At 44.3% G+C, this 22,220-nt stretch overlaps 1 protein-coding gene across 1 annotated transcript in view; it reads right to left on the bottom strand.

Moving 5' to 3' along the window:
- Positions 1 to 5,780: 5,780 nt before the first annotated feature.
- The window catches only part of eIF5B (eukaryotic translation initiation factor 5B), a 38,972-nt gene continuing 22,532 nt past the window's right edge, over positions 5,781 to 22,220 (bottom strand). Inside the window, exons 11-21 of the mRNA XM_077662814.1 lie at positions 19,675 to 19,782; positions 17,228 to 17,338; positions 16,533 to 16,600; positions 15,363 to 15,636; positions 14,474 to 14,656; positions 13,327 to 13,620; positions 10,596 to 10,727; positions 10,437 to 10,513; positions 9,408 to 9,711; positions 8,315 to 8,476; positions 5,781 to 7,248 (exon numbers count right to left, since the gene is read on the bottom strand). Of these exons, the coding sequence (XP_077518940.1) occupies positions 7,141 to 7,248; positions 8,315 to 8,476; positions 9,408 to 9,711; positions 10,437 to 10,513; positions 10,596 to 10,727; positions 13,327 to 13,620; positions 14,474 to 14,656; positions 15,363 to 15,636; positions 16,533 to 16,600; positions 17,228 to 17,338; positions 19,675 to 19,782 (1,821 nt within the window). The 3' untranslated portion in view covers positions 5,781 to 7,140. The remainder of the gene's footprint in view (positions 7,249 to 8,314; positions 8,477 to 9,407; positions 9,712 to 10,436; positions 10,514 to 10,595; positions 10,728 to 13,326; positions 13,621 to 14,473; positions 14,657 to 15,362; positions 15,637 to 16,532; positions 16,601 to 17,227; positions 17,339 to 19,674; positions 19,783 to 22,220) is intronic.

The following is a 22,220-nucleotide window of genomic DNA, read 5'->3' as shown; positions in this document are numbered from 1 at the left end:
GCCCCCCAAAAAGGAGTTTCCATTTCAGTGGGCTCCTCATCATCTGCAAATGTGGAATGGTTACAAAAATATGCGATAAAGGTAAGCATGGTTGCATTTTCATCAGTACTGTAGCTGCGAGTGGCTTTGACAATGAATTGAATAGTAGTGGTGGCACTGCTGTGCCTGTTGCGTCAGACTGTGCCAGATGGCAAATCATGTCACATGCACCTAAAAAATTAAGAGTTTTAACTCACTTTTACGCCACACCTGTGCCAAAAGGTCGAGAAATTTTTCCGAGAATACAACCGACACTGAAGCCGGCGTATTTAAATGTTGGCTGCGCGGTCCTTCCACAACAGTATCGCAGAAAATAGGGATGCAAAAATATACTAGAAATTTCGAATAGTTTGCGAACAGAATCTGCTGTTTGATTTGACCTGTACCGTGCGTTTCCCATTCAAAGTATCGAAGAAATATCCGAAAATCACTGATTTTCCTGCTCCCCTGGACTCGGTAAAAAACTGGCGTTCCTAACAGAGCTTATCACAAGAGTCCCTCTGAGGAGCATGAAGAAATGCAGCCACAGGGTGGTGAATGTAAGCAACGGCAGGCACAAAAGACGCAGATAAGTGCAAAAGCTGTATAGGTGCTGTTTCGTTGCTTCATATGAACCTAGCACACTACCAGAAGACAGTGATTGCTGGTAGGCAATGCAAATAAATCTAGCATGCACACATACACATCACTGTTGTTTTTCTTTCATAGTCGTTGTGCGGATTAAATGTTGTAGACTGTCTACTCGGAGCTGCTTCTTTTGGCTGCCAGTACAGTGCATCACCTACTCTCGCTTCGAGGACATTTAGCAATGATATGTCATAAAAGGTATGCAATAGCAATGTAGAGAGAGGGAGGTAGCGTGGTTATAGGGAAGGAAAGGCACAATAATTGTCCTGCGCATGGTGAACTGAACTGTGCCGTGGGAGCAGGGATGAAGGAGGGGGTGAAAGTTGCTTTAGCAGAAGGCTTCAGATGGATTTCAGCCGCCTAGGAGTTCAGCAGTGTGCACTGGCATCAGAGCGCGCACCGGGATTTTTGCATTTCGCCTGCATGAATCGGTCACCACAACCATGACAGGCAACAAATTTACTTCGTCACTTCAGCGAATGCATTGTCTAGTTGCGTATTTGTACCTCTCCAGTGTAACTGGGCATGATACAATGAGCAAGGGCAGTCTAAAGTTTCAGCTGCCTCTTAACTGTCATCAGATGCCATTTTGGCTGGCAAGCAGTGCTTGAAGTTCCTCTTGAAAGGGAGTTCAAAGAATACAGATGGGGAGGAGGAGGGCAGATCAGAGGACAACTTACAGCGGGTAATCCGAGGTAACCATCTCAAAAGGGAAGCACCAACCAGATGAGCACAAAAAGGGAAGGAAGACGATGACACGAGCTATTTTTTGTTTTTTACGCTATTGCACGAAAGGTAGCTGTCTAGCTTGATCATCACTCGCTCCTCGACCTCATTAGATCGGCTTATCTTTTTCAATTCGTTTAACCACCCTTTTACCGTCAGCCATAATTACGTACAACCTTTATGGCCTGAGGCAATAAATATCGCTTAAAAAGAAAAGTTACTTCAGTGTACATTGATTGAACGCTATGGTTTTGTGCCACCTCTTCAGGCCTATAATGTTTCTATGGCTTATGTGCCATGCATGCATCCTTGCCTGTACCCACTTCGACGTGCTACTTCTGTTGGGAGCTAACAGTTATTCAAGACTTCTTATGGGCTTCGATTGAAGTTTTTTCAGCATATTGATATGTTCCTTTCTATGTGGGTCCCAGCAAAAACAGGCGTATTCAAGCACTGATCGCATATACATAAAGTACAGCTTCTTTTTTATGCATCACCTTCATGGAATTAAAGCAGGGGGGGGGGGGGGGGGGGGGGGGGGGGGGGGGTGGGTAAACACTAAAACACTTGTAGGTGCAGTGAACATGATAAACCAAAAAACATACGTACAGACATAGTGAAATCAAGCGCTCTGGGTGTAGTAAAATGCTTCGTTTGATGAGAGTGAAGCGATTTCATGCGATAGCTCATTTTACTGGCACACTGTTTGCACAAAAAATGAATGCCGAAAATCATCAGTCCTAAATGAATACTTTTTAGCCTTGAAGAGGTGGTCTTTTCTTTTTGATATATAAGTGGGCAGTTTTAAATACTGCTCTCGTTCTATACCAGTTAGGCAATGAAAAATGCTATGAAAAAGCTTGAGAAGATGATGTTTGGCGATCCGCTAAATAAGGCCACCCGAGCGATCGTTTAGTATTAGTCATATTTAGGCACCTGTCGTAATTACAAATTGCAAACCTAGTTGCCTTATTTTGAAGTTAGTTTCAATCTTATGAATTGTATACAATTCATAAGATTGAAACTAATTTCAAAATAAGGCAGCTCAATTGGAACATTCAATTGCAATGCTCCAGGCATTCCAATTTGTTCCAAAAACACTACAGGAAATTTTTTAATAGGATCCAATGGTTTTTAATGCGAAAGCATTACTAGACCCATTGGATGAAATTCCGTCGGAGACTGTCATTGTGGAGGCTGAGAGATGGCCCCAAAAAGCCATCATCACGCTGCCTCCAAGCGAGGCACACGTGCTTCGTCAAGGCCAAATGCACTACAGCTAGGAGGTGCAGATGGCGAAAGAACTTTAATGAAACTCAGCTGCGCAAAAACTAATTATTGCTTTCGCATTCCCACACGTAAGCGGTCTTAAGTGTGTCTGCCAAATTTTTTTGCCTGGGCGCCACTGTTAGCAAACATGGCATCCGCCAAGTCGTTCATACCTCCCGAGCGCTCTCCATCGAAAGAACCTTGCTTCTCCAAGCAATAGAAACAGCCTCGAAAGTATTTGAATCACTTCCTAATGAAAAAAAAAAGCTTAAGAGACAGCAAGCACCACTTGCTGCTAGAAGGAGCCAGCAGTCGGCAAATGCGAGCACAGGTACGGAAGAACACATTTATGAAGCGCGCGCCATCATGGATCCTTGGTCACATGGGTATTCCCGGCAGCGAGTTGGCTCACCAGCTTGCCTGCAATTCTAATACACCGGTCGCAGGGGGTCCCATGGACAAGCCCACCCATGGTGCACGCAGTTAGTGCTTACAAAATACTATACCCACAGCAACAGTTGGACTTTGCCGATTTACCAGCGCCATATCCAACCTTATCGAACTGTGAAGCTCGCATCCTTCGCAGAATACAATTTAATCTGCTTCATACACCAGCCAAAATTTATTTTTACCGGTACATTTCAACACCCCATTTCAAATATACATGCAGATATAGAACACTGCCTTACACAGTGCCACATTGCTATCCAGTCCCCCGCCCATCCTTTTCCCCACCCCCACCGTGTCCCGTCTAGCTCACTTCCCGAGACGACCCTGCAACGGGCCTTCGTCACCTTGGCCAAGGACCTGTTAAACGCTCGACATAAAGGCTGTTTTAATAAAAGTGCAACACCACTACCACGCTGCAATGTACTGGTTGCTGTGGTGAAGGGATGGAGTCGAAATTTTGGATTCGTTGGAAAGCTTTTTCAGCGACTCCTATCGCACAGATTAAGGGCATCTTCCCCCCTTCCTTTTTCGAAAAATAATGCCACAATGCAGTCTGTGAATGACAGCCTTTGGTTGGAAAATATCCTTGCGGATAAGCCTTACAGAATTTTGCAAGCTATCCATTTCGCAAGGTTTTCGCCATCTATGTGCGCAATGGCAACCACAAAAGGGCAGAACGTCCCCTTTTCTGTGAAATGAGTAATTATCAGATGAAGAAATACAAAGTCGCCGCAGCATACAAAGTTCCGAGCAGCATTCTGAGCACCGTTCTGAAGAACACAGCTGACGTTCGGGCTGAAGAGGAGGATGCCCGGCGCTCGCATTGACAGACGTGTGTACGCAGAGCTGTGTACGATGTTGAGACGGCTGTGTACAAGTGGTTCCTCAACATTCGATCATGGAACATTTCTCTCTCCGCCGCCACGATATTAAGCAAAAAGCAAAGGACTTGCTTTTATATATACTAGCTCTTTGCGTCCCCGATTATATGTTTGGTTTGGTTTATGGAATTTAAATCTCAAAACTACTCGGGCTATAAGGGACGCTGTAGCGGAGGGTTTCGGATAATTTCAACCACCTGGGACATCGTAGAGTACACGGGCCTCTAGAATTTCGCCTCCATCGATACGCAACCGCCGCACTGGGATTGAACCTGCGACTTTCGAGTCAGCAGTCGAGCACTGTAATTACTGAGCCATCATGGCAGTTGTCGCATCCCCATTTATTTCGTGCTGCAAACTTATCTAACATGAATCGACAAGATTTGCAAGGCAATCAAGGAAATTGCATAGCTGTGCCTTGGACGTCGACGGTGTGATGAAGTGGATTGAAGAAACTTGGGGTGACATCTCACAGCAAGGTACCAACCCCGTGATAAAATTTAAACGAGGGTCAAAGCTACGTTACTAGAAGCACCTGGATGGAACTGCGTTATTTTGGCAGATTCCTAACAAGATGCTGGCATGTCATGCCAAGTCCGACAGTGAGAAAATGAAAAAGGCTCGATAATCAGTTTTTCTCACCACCAATATGGATGGATCGACAAAGTTTTGTCCACTCTGGATCGGAAAAGTCTCCACGATGCTTGCAGAACATGCCTTTGGTTTCAGTGACCCACAGGTCCAATCGCAAACGTGGATCGGATGACCTGTGAACTTTTTGCAAAGTGGCTATGGCCTGGCACGACGATGTAGTTGGGCAAGCTCGAAACGTTTTCCTCCTCGTAGACAACTGCTCTGACCACCACTGCAGTGTCTATTTCAGCAACATTGAACTTCGATTCCTGCCGCCAAAAGCTACATCAGTACTTCAACCCTTGGGCCCTAGGATAATATGCGCGGTGAAGGCCGGTTCTAGAAAACACCCTACTGAGAGGCTCCTACAGATTCTGAGGGCAGTAAGAGAACTAAAAGTTGACCTGGACATCTTGTCTATGTTAAGTGGGTCATGGATTGATGTCAAAAACAAAACTATAAATAATTTCTTCCGACTTTCTGGTCCATGCTTTCCCGGTGCAAATTCTTTGTCAGGTGAACTCGACGAAGCCACTGCAGGTCTTGTTGCTTTGTTCAACCAGTCGTCCGAATTTCCTGGCTCTATGCGTGATGGAACAGCAGGCGACTTCGCATCCGTGGACGACAACGAGACCTCAGGGGAGCTTGCAGACAGATGTCATTGCCAACGTCTCGGATAACAGGTCACCACTGATGCAAACCATAACTAGGACTTGTCACACTCTGCGCCCATGTGCTTCGACGTGTGTTGGTAGAAGGCTGCGGCAGCTGTTCGCAGCCCATCAGCGACATTGAAAAATGTGTTCTCTCCGAAGCAATGAACATTAACAGAAACAATTCATGAACATTTCGTTCGATATCTACGCGAAGGAAATGGCTACAACAGCAATAAATTTTTCCCATCTCAGTGTTTGTATGTTGTTAAATTTTTTACTTTTATGTTGAATGGCAAGTCATATCAAATTCTTCGACATTTTTTTTTTAGCTTGATGTACGTAGGTTCCACTGTAATCAACCATTTGAAGGCACTCTTCAAAGCCTTTTAATTTAATACCTTACACTACGTTTCTGATGCAATGGACTGGAAGTGCATTTCTCAACAATGAACTCAAGCACTACTTTCTTATCTGTGAGCAGGAGAGTAAGCACAACAAAAAACTTGCAAGAAATTTATTCGCATGCCTGCAAAAACACGTCACTTGGTTTCCAAGCCCTTGGACATCTCTCAGTTCATTCGAATGCTTGCACAACTGGACTGATCAGATCTTTTAATGAGCCACCAATTCGTTCTCTTTTTAACAGAATGGTGCTGTCTCAAATGAATTCACTATCTCGAAAATTCACATTTAAACTTACATTAATTTGTCACAGGATCAGTGTGCACTCTAAAAACAACAGGCACCAAAAGCCACAACCTGCATTTCTCACATTCTTGTAAAACGCGTCGATACTTATAAAACCAACAAGAACCACATAAGGGGGTTCTTATAATGTTTCCTTAAACAAAGCTTCACGATGTATAAGGAACCAATGGGTTGTCAAGCGCCATTTCATTTAACCAGTACTTTAAAGACCGCAAGATGACCTTTTCCTAGAAAGGATCTTTAGCTGCAGCAACCTGCACCATGTACAAGGGCTGCTCACAAATTCATGCTGATCCAATACACCTAGCTACTAGGCTTCATAAAAGCAAGAACAGCACAGAACCAGCAAATATTGCAGAAATGTGAGCATTCCATTTAAAAAAATATTCCGAGCAAAACTCCACGAAACTTCAAGCACGATGGCTGCCATTAGGTGGACAAAAAAAAAAAAAAAACCAAGTCACATGATCTTGCCTTTCACTATTTGAAGATGTAGAACGTAAGGCTAACCTTTATGTGATGGTACTTTATACACTCTTCTGCTTTTTCGCATAATTTCCAGCATCAAAAAGACGCATAAGTAAACCATCAACAAAAAGAGGACCCGCTGAATTAAAGACCATTTCCCCAAGGAATTACCACGGTTTTACAAAATAAATACATACCAGGGTGCTCATGCCCATTTTCCATAACTGCAGAGACATTCTGAACCAGGAGCTGTGTAGCTGTTATAAAAAGGTGCAATGCTCTGCAAGAACAGCAATTTGTTAAGTTTTGCACCTTGCGTTCTCAACGCGTGCCTCACCTACACTCACCATTCTCTCTGGCAACAAAGCTTCCACACAGTTGCAGCCAACAACTAACACTGTCGCACACACCAGAGACTACCACTCGCGGCAGCATGCGATGCAGGAACGGTGCCTTCTGAATCTGCCTGTATTAATCATAGTCAGTCACAGTTGCCCATGGAGGCCTGAACAAAGAAGAACGGTCCCTTTGGCCACTTCATAAATCACAATCCCCGCACTGTGGATGGCGGTCTCTTGTCTCGAGTCTTTTCACACCTCCTGGTCACCTTGAGCGTGTCAGCCGGCTGAGAACAGGATGGCAGCTGCTAATACCTTGGATGCACACTGATCAATCCATAGTGATCATAGAATCTGGAACAGCTTTTTCAATTCCACCATGAGCTGCCAGTCTGTTTTGATGAGGTCATCTCGGAAGTGTTCCTTGCAGGCATCTATCGATTGACGTGATATCTGCACACAGAGATGCCGGTCAGTATGATCACTATCCATTACAGTCATCACCATCCCTACTACATCCACCGCAGGACAAAGGCACCTCCCACTAATCTCCAATCAGCCCTTTCCTGCGCCTGCTACAGACATCTTATCATGTAAACTTCCTTATCTAATTTGCTCATTTGATCCTGCCTCTCCCTAACTACTATGTGGAGTAGTTTCTCTCAGAATTGCACCCTGTTACCCTAAAGGACCATAACTGTTTTCAGGGCACAGAAGATACCTAATTTGCATTTCAGAACCACTGGCTTCTAAACTAAGAATTACTACACAATGAAATACGTATTGGGCCAGCAAATATATTATTCTAATTGTATGCTATGAAGGCATCGGGGACCCCTTAAATAGAAATCGGGTGACTGAGGAACCCAGGGTAACAAAGCAGTAGTATAGGAACATAAAGAATAGATTACCCAACCGACTGCAATCATAGACTCTGTCTTAGGGATATGCACGAAAGACTAATCCACAAAACTATAGCACTGCGTCATTTGATATCATTGCTGCTACAATACGACACTAGACTTTTAAACAATCCCTACACTAGCTTGTAAGTCCCTTAACAGAAATAATTCACATGTTAAACTTTAAATAGGCAGATGCACACAAGATTCCACTGCATCTTCGCATTCAGCAAAGAAATGTAGGGGTCCAGTTGAAGAGAAAATTTGAAAGGCCAAGAAACATCTTCAAGGAGCACAAACTCCTAGGAATCCACTAGTGCAGCAGTTCTATCTTAATTCTGTTCCACTTGGACTCGTTTCAACCTTCATCCTTGACCCAAATGCTGCAACAGTTCTGCTATCAATCACACGGTTCAGCAAATCATGGGAATTTAACGGAAATGAAGGAGAGAAAATGTATTATACCTGCCCTGAAAGCAGAACAAATGTGGAAGACAAAAGAAAACAAGAATGAGGTATCATAAACCGCAATCCTGCTTAAATCTTGCAATTTGGGCATGATCATGCAGTTTACAGCACAAAACCTTTACATGCTGCACACAAGGGTGTGGGGTTACCTTGCTAACAAGGAAGTCGGTGTGGTCAAAGTGTCGGCCATACATCTTCGGTGCCTCACCACCCAAGGGCTCAATCTTGATGCACACCTCCTGGCCTTTGCGGGCGGTCTCGATTGGCTTGTGGTTCACCTCAATGGTTGTCACGATGCCAATGTCTAGAAACTGCAATGGCAACAATTTCCACCCTTCAGTTCTCGCTCGGCCCTCATGAAGCAGTGGGCAAAGGTTCTCTACCTTGCTCACCATTAAAGCAGGCACCAACATGCATACGGTATAAGTGCACATTAATGCAAATACCCTACCCTGCAAATGATAGGAACACCGAAACAACACTGTCCACAGTCTCCATGGCATAACCTCCAAGACCAATTACCACATCATGCTCAGACTGGAGCTTATTAGGTCTTATTACCGAGTTCATGAAGGCAGTTCTTCCACAGCTGGGTGTGTCAGAAGCTGCACCTTCATAGTGGTCATACTGCTACGGTTTTGCAAACAAAAACGGGGGCTGGAGATGATCAGTTGCAGAATTGCTGCCGGATGACATCATCAAATCTTGAGCTTACTCACAAGATACGTACAATAGAACCCAGCTCTTACATCCCTGGCTGCTAAATCGTAATAGTGGCAGCGTTCCCTCATGGTACATCACGAATGCCACTTCGCGCTAGTGGTTTATGCATGTTCAGTGTGCACGGAACGGCGACCGCACACCGGCCAAAGCGGGACTACACACTCCGCAGGCGCTCGACTGCCACCGTATTTGGCGGCTTCTGGCACGCGGTGTCAACGCACACTTATGAGCATTGTGAATTTTGTTGCTGCTGTTGGTGCAGTGCCACCGAATCGCCTGATGCAACTGATTGCTGCGGGCCATGAGCACAGAGCCACGCGACATGAGCTGAATGCTTCTCTCCCCTTTTGCGTGAGCTTCCACAATTGTGGTTTTTCACCCCGTACATGGAGGAACACTCTCTCGCTAAGGTGTTTGTGTGACTGTTGCCTTGTAAGAATGCACTTTCGGATAAAGTGTAAAAACACATGTAGTACAAAACAACTGAGGCAGAATAAAAAAGGGAAATCTGAGACTCACCTCCTTGGAGGGAACACACAATGGGGTGCCTTCTTTGACAATCCCAGCCTCCACGGAGACACCGACAACAATAGGGTCCCTGGAGTTGAACACAAACTGAGGCAGAATGCGCAATTTGCAAGGAAACACCGCTATAGACTTGAACTCCTCGCGCTTCTTTTGGCGCAGTTCCTCTCGGTAGGCAGTGAACTTGTCAAACAAGTGGTAAATGATGTCGGCCTGGAATATCTTCACTCCTAGAGAGTCGGCCAACTCTTGGGCATCGCGTTCAACCTTCACGTCAAAGGCCAAGATCACAGCATACCTGCACAAAGCAAGCATTTCGCACATCCATGTAAAAGGGCCAATTAAAGATAGAAAAAAAAAAGAGGGAAGCAAATGTGACGCAAATTTAGGGACAAAGTAGTTCTTTCTGGCAGTGGAACTAATTTTAAAGCAGGAATAAACTTTCCTTCTATTCATGCTTAATGAAAAGCTGCTCTTTGAAAAATATGCTGCAGTGTTAGTGACACTCAGCAATTACCTGTTCAATAATCCAAACATAAGGCTTTTAAGAGCAATTACCAAATTTTGTTGACACTAGTAAACGCGCCATGTGCTTTTTAATTTTATTTTTTGTGTAATGTACCCTGTGTCCCTTTTTTTGGATATATATCGGTGTTCCTATGTCAACTTTACCTTTATTTATCATGCATTCCTATTTCTGTGTTCCTATGTCAACTGTTCATTATTATATTGAGGTGTTTCAAATTTTTACTTATCATGTACAGTGCCTTGTTTTCCTGTTTTTGCTTGTCCCCTTTTAAATTTGATCTTGATGTTTAGCCGCCCCCCTTACACAATGCCCTACGGGCCTGTAAGGTATTTCAAATAAATAAACAGAATTACATCTCATGTCAAGCCACTGAAACATCACTGAAGCAGCCAAATCGCGGCTTTGCGTGCCTGATGTTTGTGAAATCTGAACAAGAATGGCCTCCACAAGAAATGTCCCTAAAAACAATCCATATGGCACAGCCTTGAACTTACTGGGCATCATGTTCCAACATGATAGAAGCCTTCATGACATCTTTCTTCACAACAGGGCCTATCCTGATGCCAGAATACTGCAAAAAGAAGAAAAAAGAGAACATGCTGTTAGGAACAAAAAACAAAATATAAAAACCAATGAAATGAAAGAGCACTCACTGAAATTTTAGAAACCCTAAGGAACTCAAGGAGAGCCTCTAAAGAACCTAGCGTTGATGCCTGGACGTAGACACCCCGTTCCGACAGCTTGAAGCCACTCATCACCTCCTTCAGGGCACGAGCAACTTCTTCCTGCAAAGTACAAACAAAAGCAGTTGAGAGGAATGAAGAGAGCACAGTACGACCCATGAAATGAGCTGGAAAAGCATGTTACGCCTTTGATCTCTGTTCTAGGCACATACGGTTGAACCTCGCTACAACGAAACTGATGGGGCACGCAAAAAATTTCGTTGAAGCAAAATTTCGTTAAGGAGAAAACAGCCCAAAAACACTGTCAAGTTAGACAATATTGTCCCAAAACATCATTTATTTCCAAAGAAGTCGGTCAGCTTCTTTTGCTTCTTTTTTTTTGCCACAAGTGCCGTGGCGCGACTTTCGCACTCGGTGAACAGTTGCATCGTGACGTCGTCATCGTGAGCACCAATAAATCTGCAGAGCACATCAAATGCTTCCATCACTTTTTGTGCAGATGGTGGTGCTAAATCCTCTGCGTCGCTGTCATCATCCGATGATGCGTCCCTGTGGCGAACGCCCTCAATTATGGCTTCATCACTCAGCTCTTCAAAAGAAAGGAACTTCCGCTTCCTAGACAAAGTCACCATGCTAATGTCGATTGCAGGGCACAAGCACGAGTGAAAAAAACTAGGGCAAACGCGCTGCTGCTGTTGCCAGGCTGCTACGTCCTTTGGCGACGGACTGGTTGTGGCTCTGGCTTGGAAGAAAACGGGAGCTTGCACCCGCGCCTTGTCACAGGGCAGCTAGCCCGATTGTCATCACCACCAAGCAATGGCAGTCTTCATGTGCGTTTGAATGAGTGGATCAATTGGTTCCAGTGAAAGTTTAGTGAAACAAAGCAGCGTGGACCTACGGAAACACAGATGGGCAGCGATATGCTTGCTTTATTGTAAGATAGATTTCTATACCCAGCTTCGCACAGCAAAAATTTTGTTGAAGCGGAAACGCGCCCCAAAAATGGTTTGGTGTGATGAGAAATTTGTTCCATTACTTTCTATGGCGAGCTGACGGCAAATTGGAAATATTTCGTTGAAGCGATGTTCGTTGCAGTGGGGTTCGACTGTATTCACTTTATGTTGCCAGGTTGAAGTACAGTCGAGTCCGCTTATAACGAACAGGAGCGTCGTGCGGCGTCCGTTCGTTATGTCCCGAAGTTCGTAGTAACTAGACCACAGCTTTAAAGACAGTTGCTTGTCAAAAGGGTAGCTCGCTTGAGAGCGGCACAAAGTGAGGCGGGCAGTTTGCCTGCGATAAGGCTTGGGAAAACATACCGCGTGCCGGGCGCGCAAAGGGGTCGGAGGCAGGTTATCTCGCATCGCAGTACCGGGTTTACGCCGTCCGTTTGCTGTAACCGATCAGCAGGGCTTAATGACATTTGTTATACGTGATTTTGTGCCATTGAAACAATGTATATTTTGACGGTCACGCAGGTCTCGTTCTTTACAAACAAAAGTTCGTCTTCAGTGGGGCCGTTATATATGGGCTCAACTGTAATCACAAACTGAAGGCAATCATTATCTTGCAAGCACCGCTGCAGCCCTGACACCTAGCAGTTGTGCACTCTTTCTCTCTTTCACTCCCACCTTCCTCCCTTCCTTCACAGCGTGGTTGAGGTATCCACAGAGAAGGGAGACAGTTACTGCACCATTTCCTTCCCTCAAAAACCACAAAAACCAAAACCACCAAGTGGAGGCACTCGATCTTAAAGCCTTTCTGCAATTAACTACCATGGCATGCAGGTGAATTTTTTCCTTCAAAACCTTTTTTTTGTGCATGAGGAAGAAAAACACTGCTGTATGTTTCCACTAGGTGCTTTTATTTTTATTCCTTTTCCTCTCGCCCACCTTAACAAATGCATGTCCCCAACACCCCTGAAATTCAGTGCGCTCCATAGAAGCTGCACTTGGCTTAAACAGAGTAAGGATTGATGCAATTGGACTGGCAGTGAAAAAAAGTTGGGAGGGAGAAAAGAGAATTCTTAAAGGAATAACCACTGTTTTGTAAATTTACACCTTCATTCTCACACAATGCAGTACAGATAAACCACGATTTATCATATAGGCACAGTTGACAGAGTTGATGATTATTAGCTTGAAATGCATGTACTTAGGCTCATCGACAGCCAGCCAATAAGCAAACCTATGGCCACCACCTACAAAGCCCTTGAGAACCTTGCAGATAGTTTAGTAGTGCCGCTATTAGTTCTAACACTGTCCAGTCCAGCTTGCCTGGGTAGCAGAGCCAAGCAGAGCCAAGGGTAGTAGCATGAGATGCACTGGACATCAGATCTATGTGCAAGTCAAAAGACAGTACAGGCTATGCTGTTGCGTACAGGAGACAAGAAAAGATATGCCGCTCCCAGTTCAGAGCCAATTCCACCGCTGAAACATGCTCACAGCTTGCTGCTACCTGGTTAAGAGATGTGGTGCACTCTGGCTGATAACCACCCATGCACTTGCACCTACTGCATGCCAGCAGTATGTCACTTCACAACCTGTGCAACCCAGCTTCCACACTAAACACACATGCTCTAATGCAAGCTCTGGCACAATGTTCCACACAGCACATGCCTGGGGGATCATTGCTAAAGGCACGACAATGGTGGTGGAGGCATCGGAGAACAGAGACTTCACACAAGAACTAGTCACCGTCATACCTTCAGCACTTCAATCTCGTCTGGATGGTGGGCGACCAAGACCTGCAATCCTGCAATGGCCTTGTCCAAATCCTTGGCTGCAATCTTAACTCCCTGGGCGCCTTTCACCTCCTTGTATTCTTGGTAGGGGTTCTTCACCCGCAGCTCTTTCAATGGCTGTGGCATCAGCAGTGACCGTATGGGTGTCGTGAACGGACCCTCGTGCCCGGCAAGAACCATGGTGTCACCCTCGCGAAGTGTGCCGTTCACCAAGATCACGTCGATTGTAGTGCCCAAGCCAGGGATGGCTTTCACCTGCAGGCATTTTAGGAGCAATAAACCTTCAAAAAAGTCTAGGTAAGCTCCATGCATCCAGATACTGTCAAACCCTGCTGCAATGAATGTCAATACACCTAAATTTTCACTCCGGCAAAGTATTTCCAAATCCAAATCCCGATCGGCAAACAATATTATTGTAATGCAATTACCTCCCCCAGAACAATCTTTGTCTCAAAGCAGTATTCAACTTCAACGAGGCTTTTACGAAATGAAAGTGAATGCTTACAATTTATTCTGCAATGTAATAATAAATCCACCAGTTTATTTTCACGCATTCAAGGTTGCCTACAGAGTTTACCTAATACTACATAGTTTGATTTCACCAAAAGAATACCAACCAAAGCCTTGCCCATTTGTTATTCAGAAGTGACTAGATTTCTCTTTTTGATGAGAGCCTCAACTAAGCTGTTGCATCGCCTTTTACTTTCTTCTCGTGCTTTTTCTTCTTTCACTGCACAAATATATTGGTGATATTTACAGGTAGTGAAACTTGTCTTTCCACTTTATGTACCGAGATCTGTACTGTGCCATAAACTTACTTTATTTGCTCTCAAATTTTTGCATCATCCTCCACAAACGATTGAAAACAAGCTGGCAGAGCAGAACGCTATTATATGTCACACTGCTATGATATCTCCAAAATTTCGTGACCATGCAACATAAAATATACCGCTGTTCAATCAAGTAACAGATTCTTGGTCTGATAAAAACAGAAAAAATAGGAAAACACTTTTGTCTATATCCGCATTAAGAGCATTACTGATGGTGAAATCTCAGAAGAAAGAAAAAAAATGTAAAGGTGGTGAGTATGTCACGATGATGCACAAACCTCCAACACGGTGGCCTGGAGTTCCTCAGAGAAGGCAATGCGTTTAGCCATCATAGTCTGTGTTAGATCCACGATGAGACTGATGAGGTTGCCCATTCCATCGCCGCTGAGAGCAGAGGTTGGCACCAATGAGACGAAGGTCTTCTGGTCTTTGTTCTCATGGAACAGGGCAGCATTGAGACCCTGAGAACAACAAAATGGAAAGAAAAAGGAAGGGTGAGGGATGGACACTTTAAAGGTGAATGCACAACAAGAGCTCAAAGCGGTTACTGTTCTGTGCAACCATAAGGATCTTAAGCCAGCAACAGCTGTGCAACTTGACCACAATGCTTGGCATTTCAAACACATGACCATACACCACGGTTTCTTCACTCAATCCTAGATTATTTTTTGTTAATTATTTGTTACATTTGTAGCTGCTCTAAAACCCTGAGGTGGATTGGATGAATCCAAGACCTACAAGAAAAATTTCTGGTAGGAATCCATTACTACTCAGTATGGCAATACCAAATACCGTTGTTACAGCGAGTGACATTTTGTTCTTCGCATCAACAAAGAGAACAAAGTGAGTCAACAAGGACAAATATCTAATACATTTAGTGTTTATGTACAGAGAAGGGGCAGCTAAGTAACGACAAAGTGAAGCTGCTTTTATGCTCTTTCACTTGTGATCAGGAGAGACATTTGCCCATTTTATATGTGCTCACAGTCGCTCTGCTCTGAAAAAGATAAACTCGATGGCAAACTTTATAAATTATATTGCTTCGTGACCTGCAAACAGCCAGCACTAGCATGCCCATGTTAACATACCAGGCTGCAAACGTAAAAAGCAGCCGCTTATGCTGGCAACTCATATAGCAGCTGATAACAGTGTATGCTCTCAACACACCTGTTCGGCAAACTGGAGGATGACCTCACGGGTGCGCTCCTCGAACTCGAGGCGAGTGTTTCGTGACTGGGCCTTCAGGACATCTGTGATGTCCTTATTGCGGTTGCCCTTCCAGTCGTACAGCCGATCCACCTTGTTCAGTGCCACGACAAAGGGCGTCTTGCGAGAGCGCAGCATGTTGAGTGACTCGATGGTCTGCGGCTCCAGCCCGTGCATGAGGTCGACCACCAGGATGGCCATGTCACACAGTGATGAACCACGGGAGCGCAGGTTGCTAGAAAGACGGACACACTTCTAGTGTTACAAAAATACTGTCAGGTTTCCTGTTTGCAGCTGCTTAACTCGGTCTGGAACCAAGAACACCAAACACAAGACAGAAGCAGCATGCAGAGAACTACCATCCAAAAGGTTTCCTCACTTGAAAAACTGTTAGGAGATAGCAGGAGATCTAAGTCGATAATAGCATTAGCTTATTTCAAATTTGCACAATCCCTTACATTCCATGTAAAAGTTCTGTAAGCCTATATAAAAATTTATTCACCGGCACATTTACTATATCAAACAACGTACTGCTCGCTACGTGCACTATCCCTAAGCTCTTGCATCACATTGCCTGTCATTACCATTTTCTTACCAGGGTTACTTTGAAAGGAAATTAAAACTGCACCACACACATGGCCATCAGTCAGTTTGCCTGCCAATCTGACCACATGAAGGTAGTGAAATGGTGCACAGTAAGGAAAACAGCACTAGTGTAATGGTGAAACTGCCTGAATTTTTACTAGAAATGTGTGGTAGCTGTCTGAACAGCATCAATGAGGACAGCTGACTTTGGTCCAGATGGCAGACATTCTTGAGCTCGGATCAACAGCTCAATCAGCGCCCCGTTTTGTGAAGAGCCATTCCAACTCCCTAAGTCGCCTGTGCGGTTAGGCCTAACACCATAACAAGAAATCAGACTGATCACAGACTTTGGTGTGCAAGCTGGCCACTTGCGCCGTCTGCATGCAGCCTTTCAAGATGTTTTCCAAAGCCATAGCAAGCCCAACAAATTAGATTTCAGTACACAATCTGAGCCACTGTTTCACAGCTCTCTTTTGATTCATTTCACAGATCCAAGTACAAATACATATCAGTAAGACACAACCACAACATGCAGCAAGCAATCACCTGAATGACTCGTGGCCAGGTGTGTCGATAATGAGGAGACCAGGAATATTCAAGGGCTTGTTTGTGAACTGAAAAGCAAGAAAAAAAATTTAAAAATGAACTATTTCACAGCACATATCTAAGCAGCCCTGACATTTGACTACTAAATACATTTATACAATATCTAAGCACAGAGGATATGATCAAGACAGCTTCTTTCACAACAGTCTGCCACTGGTTTCTGTGAAGCAGCACGAATAAATTCAGAGGACATTTAAGCTCCGCCTTAACTGACACAATAGCATCACACCCTACTGACGCACCCTAGTGACTCACCTGGCTCACAACCCCTGACTCAGCCATTTTTCTTTTCAGAGCAATTGCTTTTTCTTTTTTTTGCAAAGGCACTATGTAATGGTGGTGGAACGACATCAAAACTGTGTAGTCAAAACCGACATCATCACGGTTGTACTGTGTGATCGTAGTGGGGTGTGACGTTAGACCCCACAAACTACCATGTGACCACTGCCGTCAGTGCCAAACATGATCCATTACGAGGGTTGTGACATCACAGTCCCTTTCAACAAATGGGGAATTATCGTCCCAGAGACACTGGGGTTCCCGTCGAACAGGAGTGTAATGCTATCGAGTTAGACAAATGCCAATACATGAGCTAATCGCACTTATACTGAGACACATCACGAGGCAAAGTATACCTCTTTGACCATTTTGCACTGCTCCTTAATAGCATCAAGCGGAACCATGGTGGCACCTATCTGTTGAGTGATTCCACCAGCTTCACTGTCTTGAACATGTGTATGCCGAATCTGCAAAAGAGAAGAAATATAAGAGCCAACTTTGTACCATGCCATGCACGAAAGCCACAAAATCACCCAAATATCTCTACTGACACCCTGAGAGCTACTGTTATGTTATCAAATTTGCTGTATTTACTGCAATGTAACTAGTTTTTTTTTAAGACTTTTGTCTCTTAAAGTCTATTCTCGCGTTAAATCGAATACCATGATTCGACTGCCCTAAAGTAGTGCCACAGTGCGGTCATTCTGAAGCAATCGGAATTTGGTTTCGGTTTGCACAGTTTTGCAATGTTATGCTGGCAACGTTGAGTACCATGTGAGCCAAATGGTAATCCATCCAAAGTTAAACACGTCATTCTTTGTGTTCATTGAGATCCCGTGCCTGTCGCGTTGTGGTATTGTTTTCTTTACATGTGGCGTCTCACGATGCCCTGCGTTCGTGCTGCCCTGCGTTCGTAGTGCCCTGTGTTCGCGGTGCCCTGCAATGCGGTGCAGGGTGTTCACCATGCATCAATCCTGGTCCTTGTTGTTGTTCCCAGAGGGATGACACCTGTGCTGCAGCCACTGAACGTCTGCCTAAATAAACCGTTTAAGGATGGGGTGTGGAAACTGCACACCAATTGGATCCGGGAGGTGCAGGTCCTGACGCCCTCAGGCAGAACCAAGGGACCGACACGTAGCAGAATGCCAAGTGGGCGACTCCCACTTGGTACAGCCTGCCTCATGACATGGCCGTTTCAACAAACGCTCCACACTGAATGACCTCGACAGCACTGAGGATGGCATTGTGTGGGAGGTCGACAGCGAGAAGGTCTCAGTTTCCGAGAGCTCTGCCTCAGGAATCTAGGAACAGTAAACATATTTTCGAAAACAACACGAGTGTTGGTCATGATGCCCATTAGTCGTATACAACCTAACTCTACAGTGAAGCTCTGTCCACATTCATGACAGCCACACAGAATTCCTCCACCACAAAAAAGCAGTCCATTGCTGAAGTTTTCCTTGATGCCTAAAAAAAGAAGTTACCTATGAAACAAAATTATAAGCTCAAGAATTTTGGTGCCTCTTGGTTTTTCAATACAGTCGAATAATAAAAAAGTTGTTTTCATTTACTGTTGTGAGTGGTCAGCAAGGTTATACAAGATGCCACAAGCCATGACCAATTGTTACTAACTGCTATTTTTTTTAAATTTATATCCTACTATAGATACTTTTTTTTGCACTGTTGGTCTTGCGCATTACATTTGCGGTCTTATTTTTTCCCACTGGAAAGCATGTCAAGTCCCCCCACGTGCTACATTCGTGTCACATTATATATTCCAAGTAAATACGGTATTCCTGATTGTAAACATGTACACTGCATCCCCCAGAGCAGTCACATTTCAGTGTTTCAATATTTTTCAAGAAAACAAAGAAGATAAAAATGGAGCATCTGACAGGGCAACACTACAGGGCACACAACAGCATAAACATTCAAACTGATATCACATTTTCTGATACCACCAAAAGACGACAAAAATCCTGCCATTACCTATAACCTCTATTTCAGAAGCTGGTCAAACTACCACTTTTTTAATTCTGCTAATCTACCCCAATTACTCCAAGACATTTCTCCCCATCCGCTTAGCCTTCCCCTTAGATGAACACCACCAAGTTCACAGCATGAAAAAGAGCATTCCATTTTCAGAAAATTTAAGGTAGAGAATGAAGTGTGCCGATGGCAAACATTTTTAGGCAAAGCAAGCATAATAAAAAAACCATTTCACAGTCTTCTCTTATCATGCTTTTTCCACATTACAACACCGAAGATAAAAAAAATACCCTTATGCGATTCCTCTTCATATGCGCGTAAATGCTTTCTGTACTAAAACAGTGAAGAGACACTTTGCCCATAATGTTATAGCCCAACGGCAGAGGGATCATTCCTTTTTCTTTTGTCATGGTGATTTAGCTTAGGCCTCTGGCATTCCCGATACTTCTCACTTTCTCTACATTGGCAGTAAGGTATCGTGAATGCATAGCAGTACAATTACTCTGAATATTTACATAAAATCGATTAACCCGCAAGACTTCCTCCACTTATTTCCACCCATTTCTCATCACTACAGAAATATTGCCACCTTGTGCTACATGTTACTGGAAACCACCTCTCCCAGAAACCAAGTTCTCTGTTAAAATGTCGATCTTAGTCCAGAAGACAATAAGAAAGACCAAAGCTGCCTGCAGAATGCATCCTTGTAAAAGTCAAATTGTCACTGCTGCTAGGCTTGACTATACATTTCAAAGCACTTTGCACAGTGACAAAGTAACACATAAGACAGTAAAGTGAAAACTAAACAACGTACCGTGTCTAAAATTTTTGTTTTGCCTGTGTCAACGTGCCCCAGGACACAAATAACTGGTGACCGAAGGTTGTCCACAGAACGCTTCTTCTCAGCTTCTTCCCTTTGTTTCTGCAAAGAAGAAAGCCAAGCAGTCACTACATGAACCAAAAACACTGAAGGCATCCTGACTCTTCTCATGAAGAGATGACGCCAATAGGGAAGTGAACACAGTCAAACCTCATTCTAGCAAGCAGGCAAAAAAATCATAAAATAGTTCGATACAGCCGAAATTTGTAATATAAATTTATGCCAAAAGCACAAGCAGGACAAGCGACGGCAGGTCAAACAGCTAGGGTGGTTTCCCGCATCCAAGCAATCTCGCCCAAAAAATGGGATGCCATAATGACAGCTATCGAAGTTTCGACCACCTCCGTGCCAGTCGACATGAGCACAGGATGGGTACTCGAAGGCTACAACCGACCATGCCACTAGTACTGCCATCGGGTGCAAACCGCCTGGCTACCAGCTGAACATGCCGCTATATCATCCTTGGTGCTGTTGGCAAGTGCGAGATAAAGTGTCAACCGTGGTACAAACAGTTGACACACCACCGCCAATCGCTCGTCCAGTGAGCAAAGCCTGTCATCATTCCAGCGGGAACAGTTTGGCACTTGGCAGTTCAATGTATCAGTGTTATGGAAAACTGCATTCTGTACATAAAGTAAAAATTGCATGTGTTTGTTAAAACTATTTAAGAACAGTTCGATACAGCCAAAAATTCATAATAACTATGTTCATTATATTGACATTTGACTGTACTAACATAAGAACAATTCACTTTCCGATATTTTGCGACAAATATAATATGTTAATAACATAAACAAGCTATACATGGTATGTTGCACATAAGAAGTGGTCATTAGCTCACGCGTTTACCTTTATTTTCTTTTTTTGTTCATAATAATTTTTTCATCACTGTTATTATGACGTATTTGTAGCACAATGTCATGCCCATTGCAGATCTGCCCGGACATGCATGTAGTCTGCCTGTGAAAACTTTCTTCACATGTCAGCTGCAATTCGGATTCCAAACGGCTTCCCAATAGGTACCATGTTTACGTGCATAATTTGCACCCTCGCGTAATTTCCGCACCCTCAACTTATCACCTGAGTTTACAAAACAAATTTTTTTACTCACATATTTTATGCACCGTGCTGCGCTAGACCACCATCATGCACGCGGGCTCAACCCTATGGCTCTACCCAGTAGCGTTCGGCTATTCCGCGTGTTTGCTCGGAAGGCTTTTTGAATCTTTTGTGCACTGGGCGTTCATGGTGGCGTCAGGGGCTGCTGTTACAATCGCAGCGGCACCAGCGGCATCGCCACTGGGAACCCTCGGAACGGCCGGCAGCACTTCCGGGGAGGATCGGCAGCTGATAGAAGAGCCGACACCGCTGTTTGTTTGGCTGATGCATGTGACTCGACTGCCGGCTACGCTTTTCTTGGTAGCTCCGATGGCTTGTGTTCGGCTGTTCGGTCGTGTCTTGCGATGGGATATCACAACTATACGGCAAGTTTCAAACTGCTTGTCAGCGCCTTATCACGGCACGGAGCGGCGAAGCCAGCGAGAATAACCGCGTGCGCACAAGTTTGCCCATAGACGACAATCCGTGCCGTGATAAGGCGCTGACAAACAGTTTGGTTGACGCTCGCACGGTAGTGTTAAAGAATTGTGTGGTGTGATAATTGATTTATTAATTTGCGGTTACTTTCCTGGACGAAGTTACAAAAGCAAACTTACGGAATCCGGAACTACTGAACAATTGGCTGGGCCGCAAGCGATGACGCAGTTTTAGCGTCTTATTGAGCTTCGTGCATGCACCTTCATGCCATCCCGCAAAGGGGGAAAATGGGGGGGTGCGCGGCCTTTTATTTAGAGTGAACTTTTTTTCGGGAGGGGGGGGGCAGCCAGCGTGGGGTGCGGGGGATCCGGGCGCTGACGTATACGCAGCAACATACACTATACCTATATTGCGCGTTATGACCTTTGTGGAGTTCTTTAAAGTCGTGCTCGCGAAATCTTCGCATAATTAGTGCATCCCCTTCTTAAAGCCCTAATTTCTGAATAAAAGCTGTGCAAATTATGTGCGTAAATACAGTATTCCCAATAGCTATTCCTAATAGCTATTCCCAATAGGTATAGCTCAGTGAAATAATGTCAACCTGTGTTCTGGGTGTAATAGGCACTGTTCCGAATTCACGCACAAGTTAAGCCTTAGCTTCAGCAACTATGCCCTGAGCAACCAGGAAAGGAATGATGACAATTCGCCTATAGTCAACTACAGAGACCTTTTGAACGATGAGTTAGATTAGTTATTTGTTTCAAAACGACTCCTCCATTCACCTGTTCGCAGCAGGAAAACACATTTTGAGAAGGCAGTTTTCAGGCAGAAATAAGCTTTCACCAAATTTTAAAGAAACGTGTTCAGAGTGCACAAACCGGACAAAAATTAATTTCACCCAAGAACAAAGGGACATAAACGTGCACACTAGTACAGCCTTTGTC

The sequence above is a fragment of the Amblyomma americanum genome, chromosome 4 (assembly GCF_052857255.1).
Source record: "Amblyomma americanum isolate KBUSLIRL-KWMA chromosome 4, ASM5285725v1, whole genome shotgun sequence".
NCBI lineage: Eukaryota > Metazoa > Arthropoda > Arachnida > Ixodida > Ixodidae > Amblyomma > Amblyomma americanum.
The sequence above is the reverse complement of the archived record's forward strand: the minus strand, read 5'-3'. Positions and strand labels throughout refer to the sequence as shown.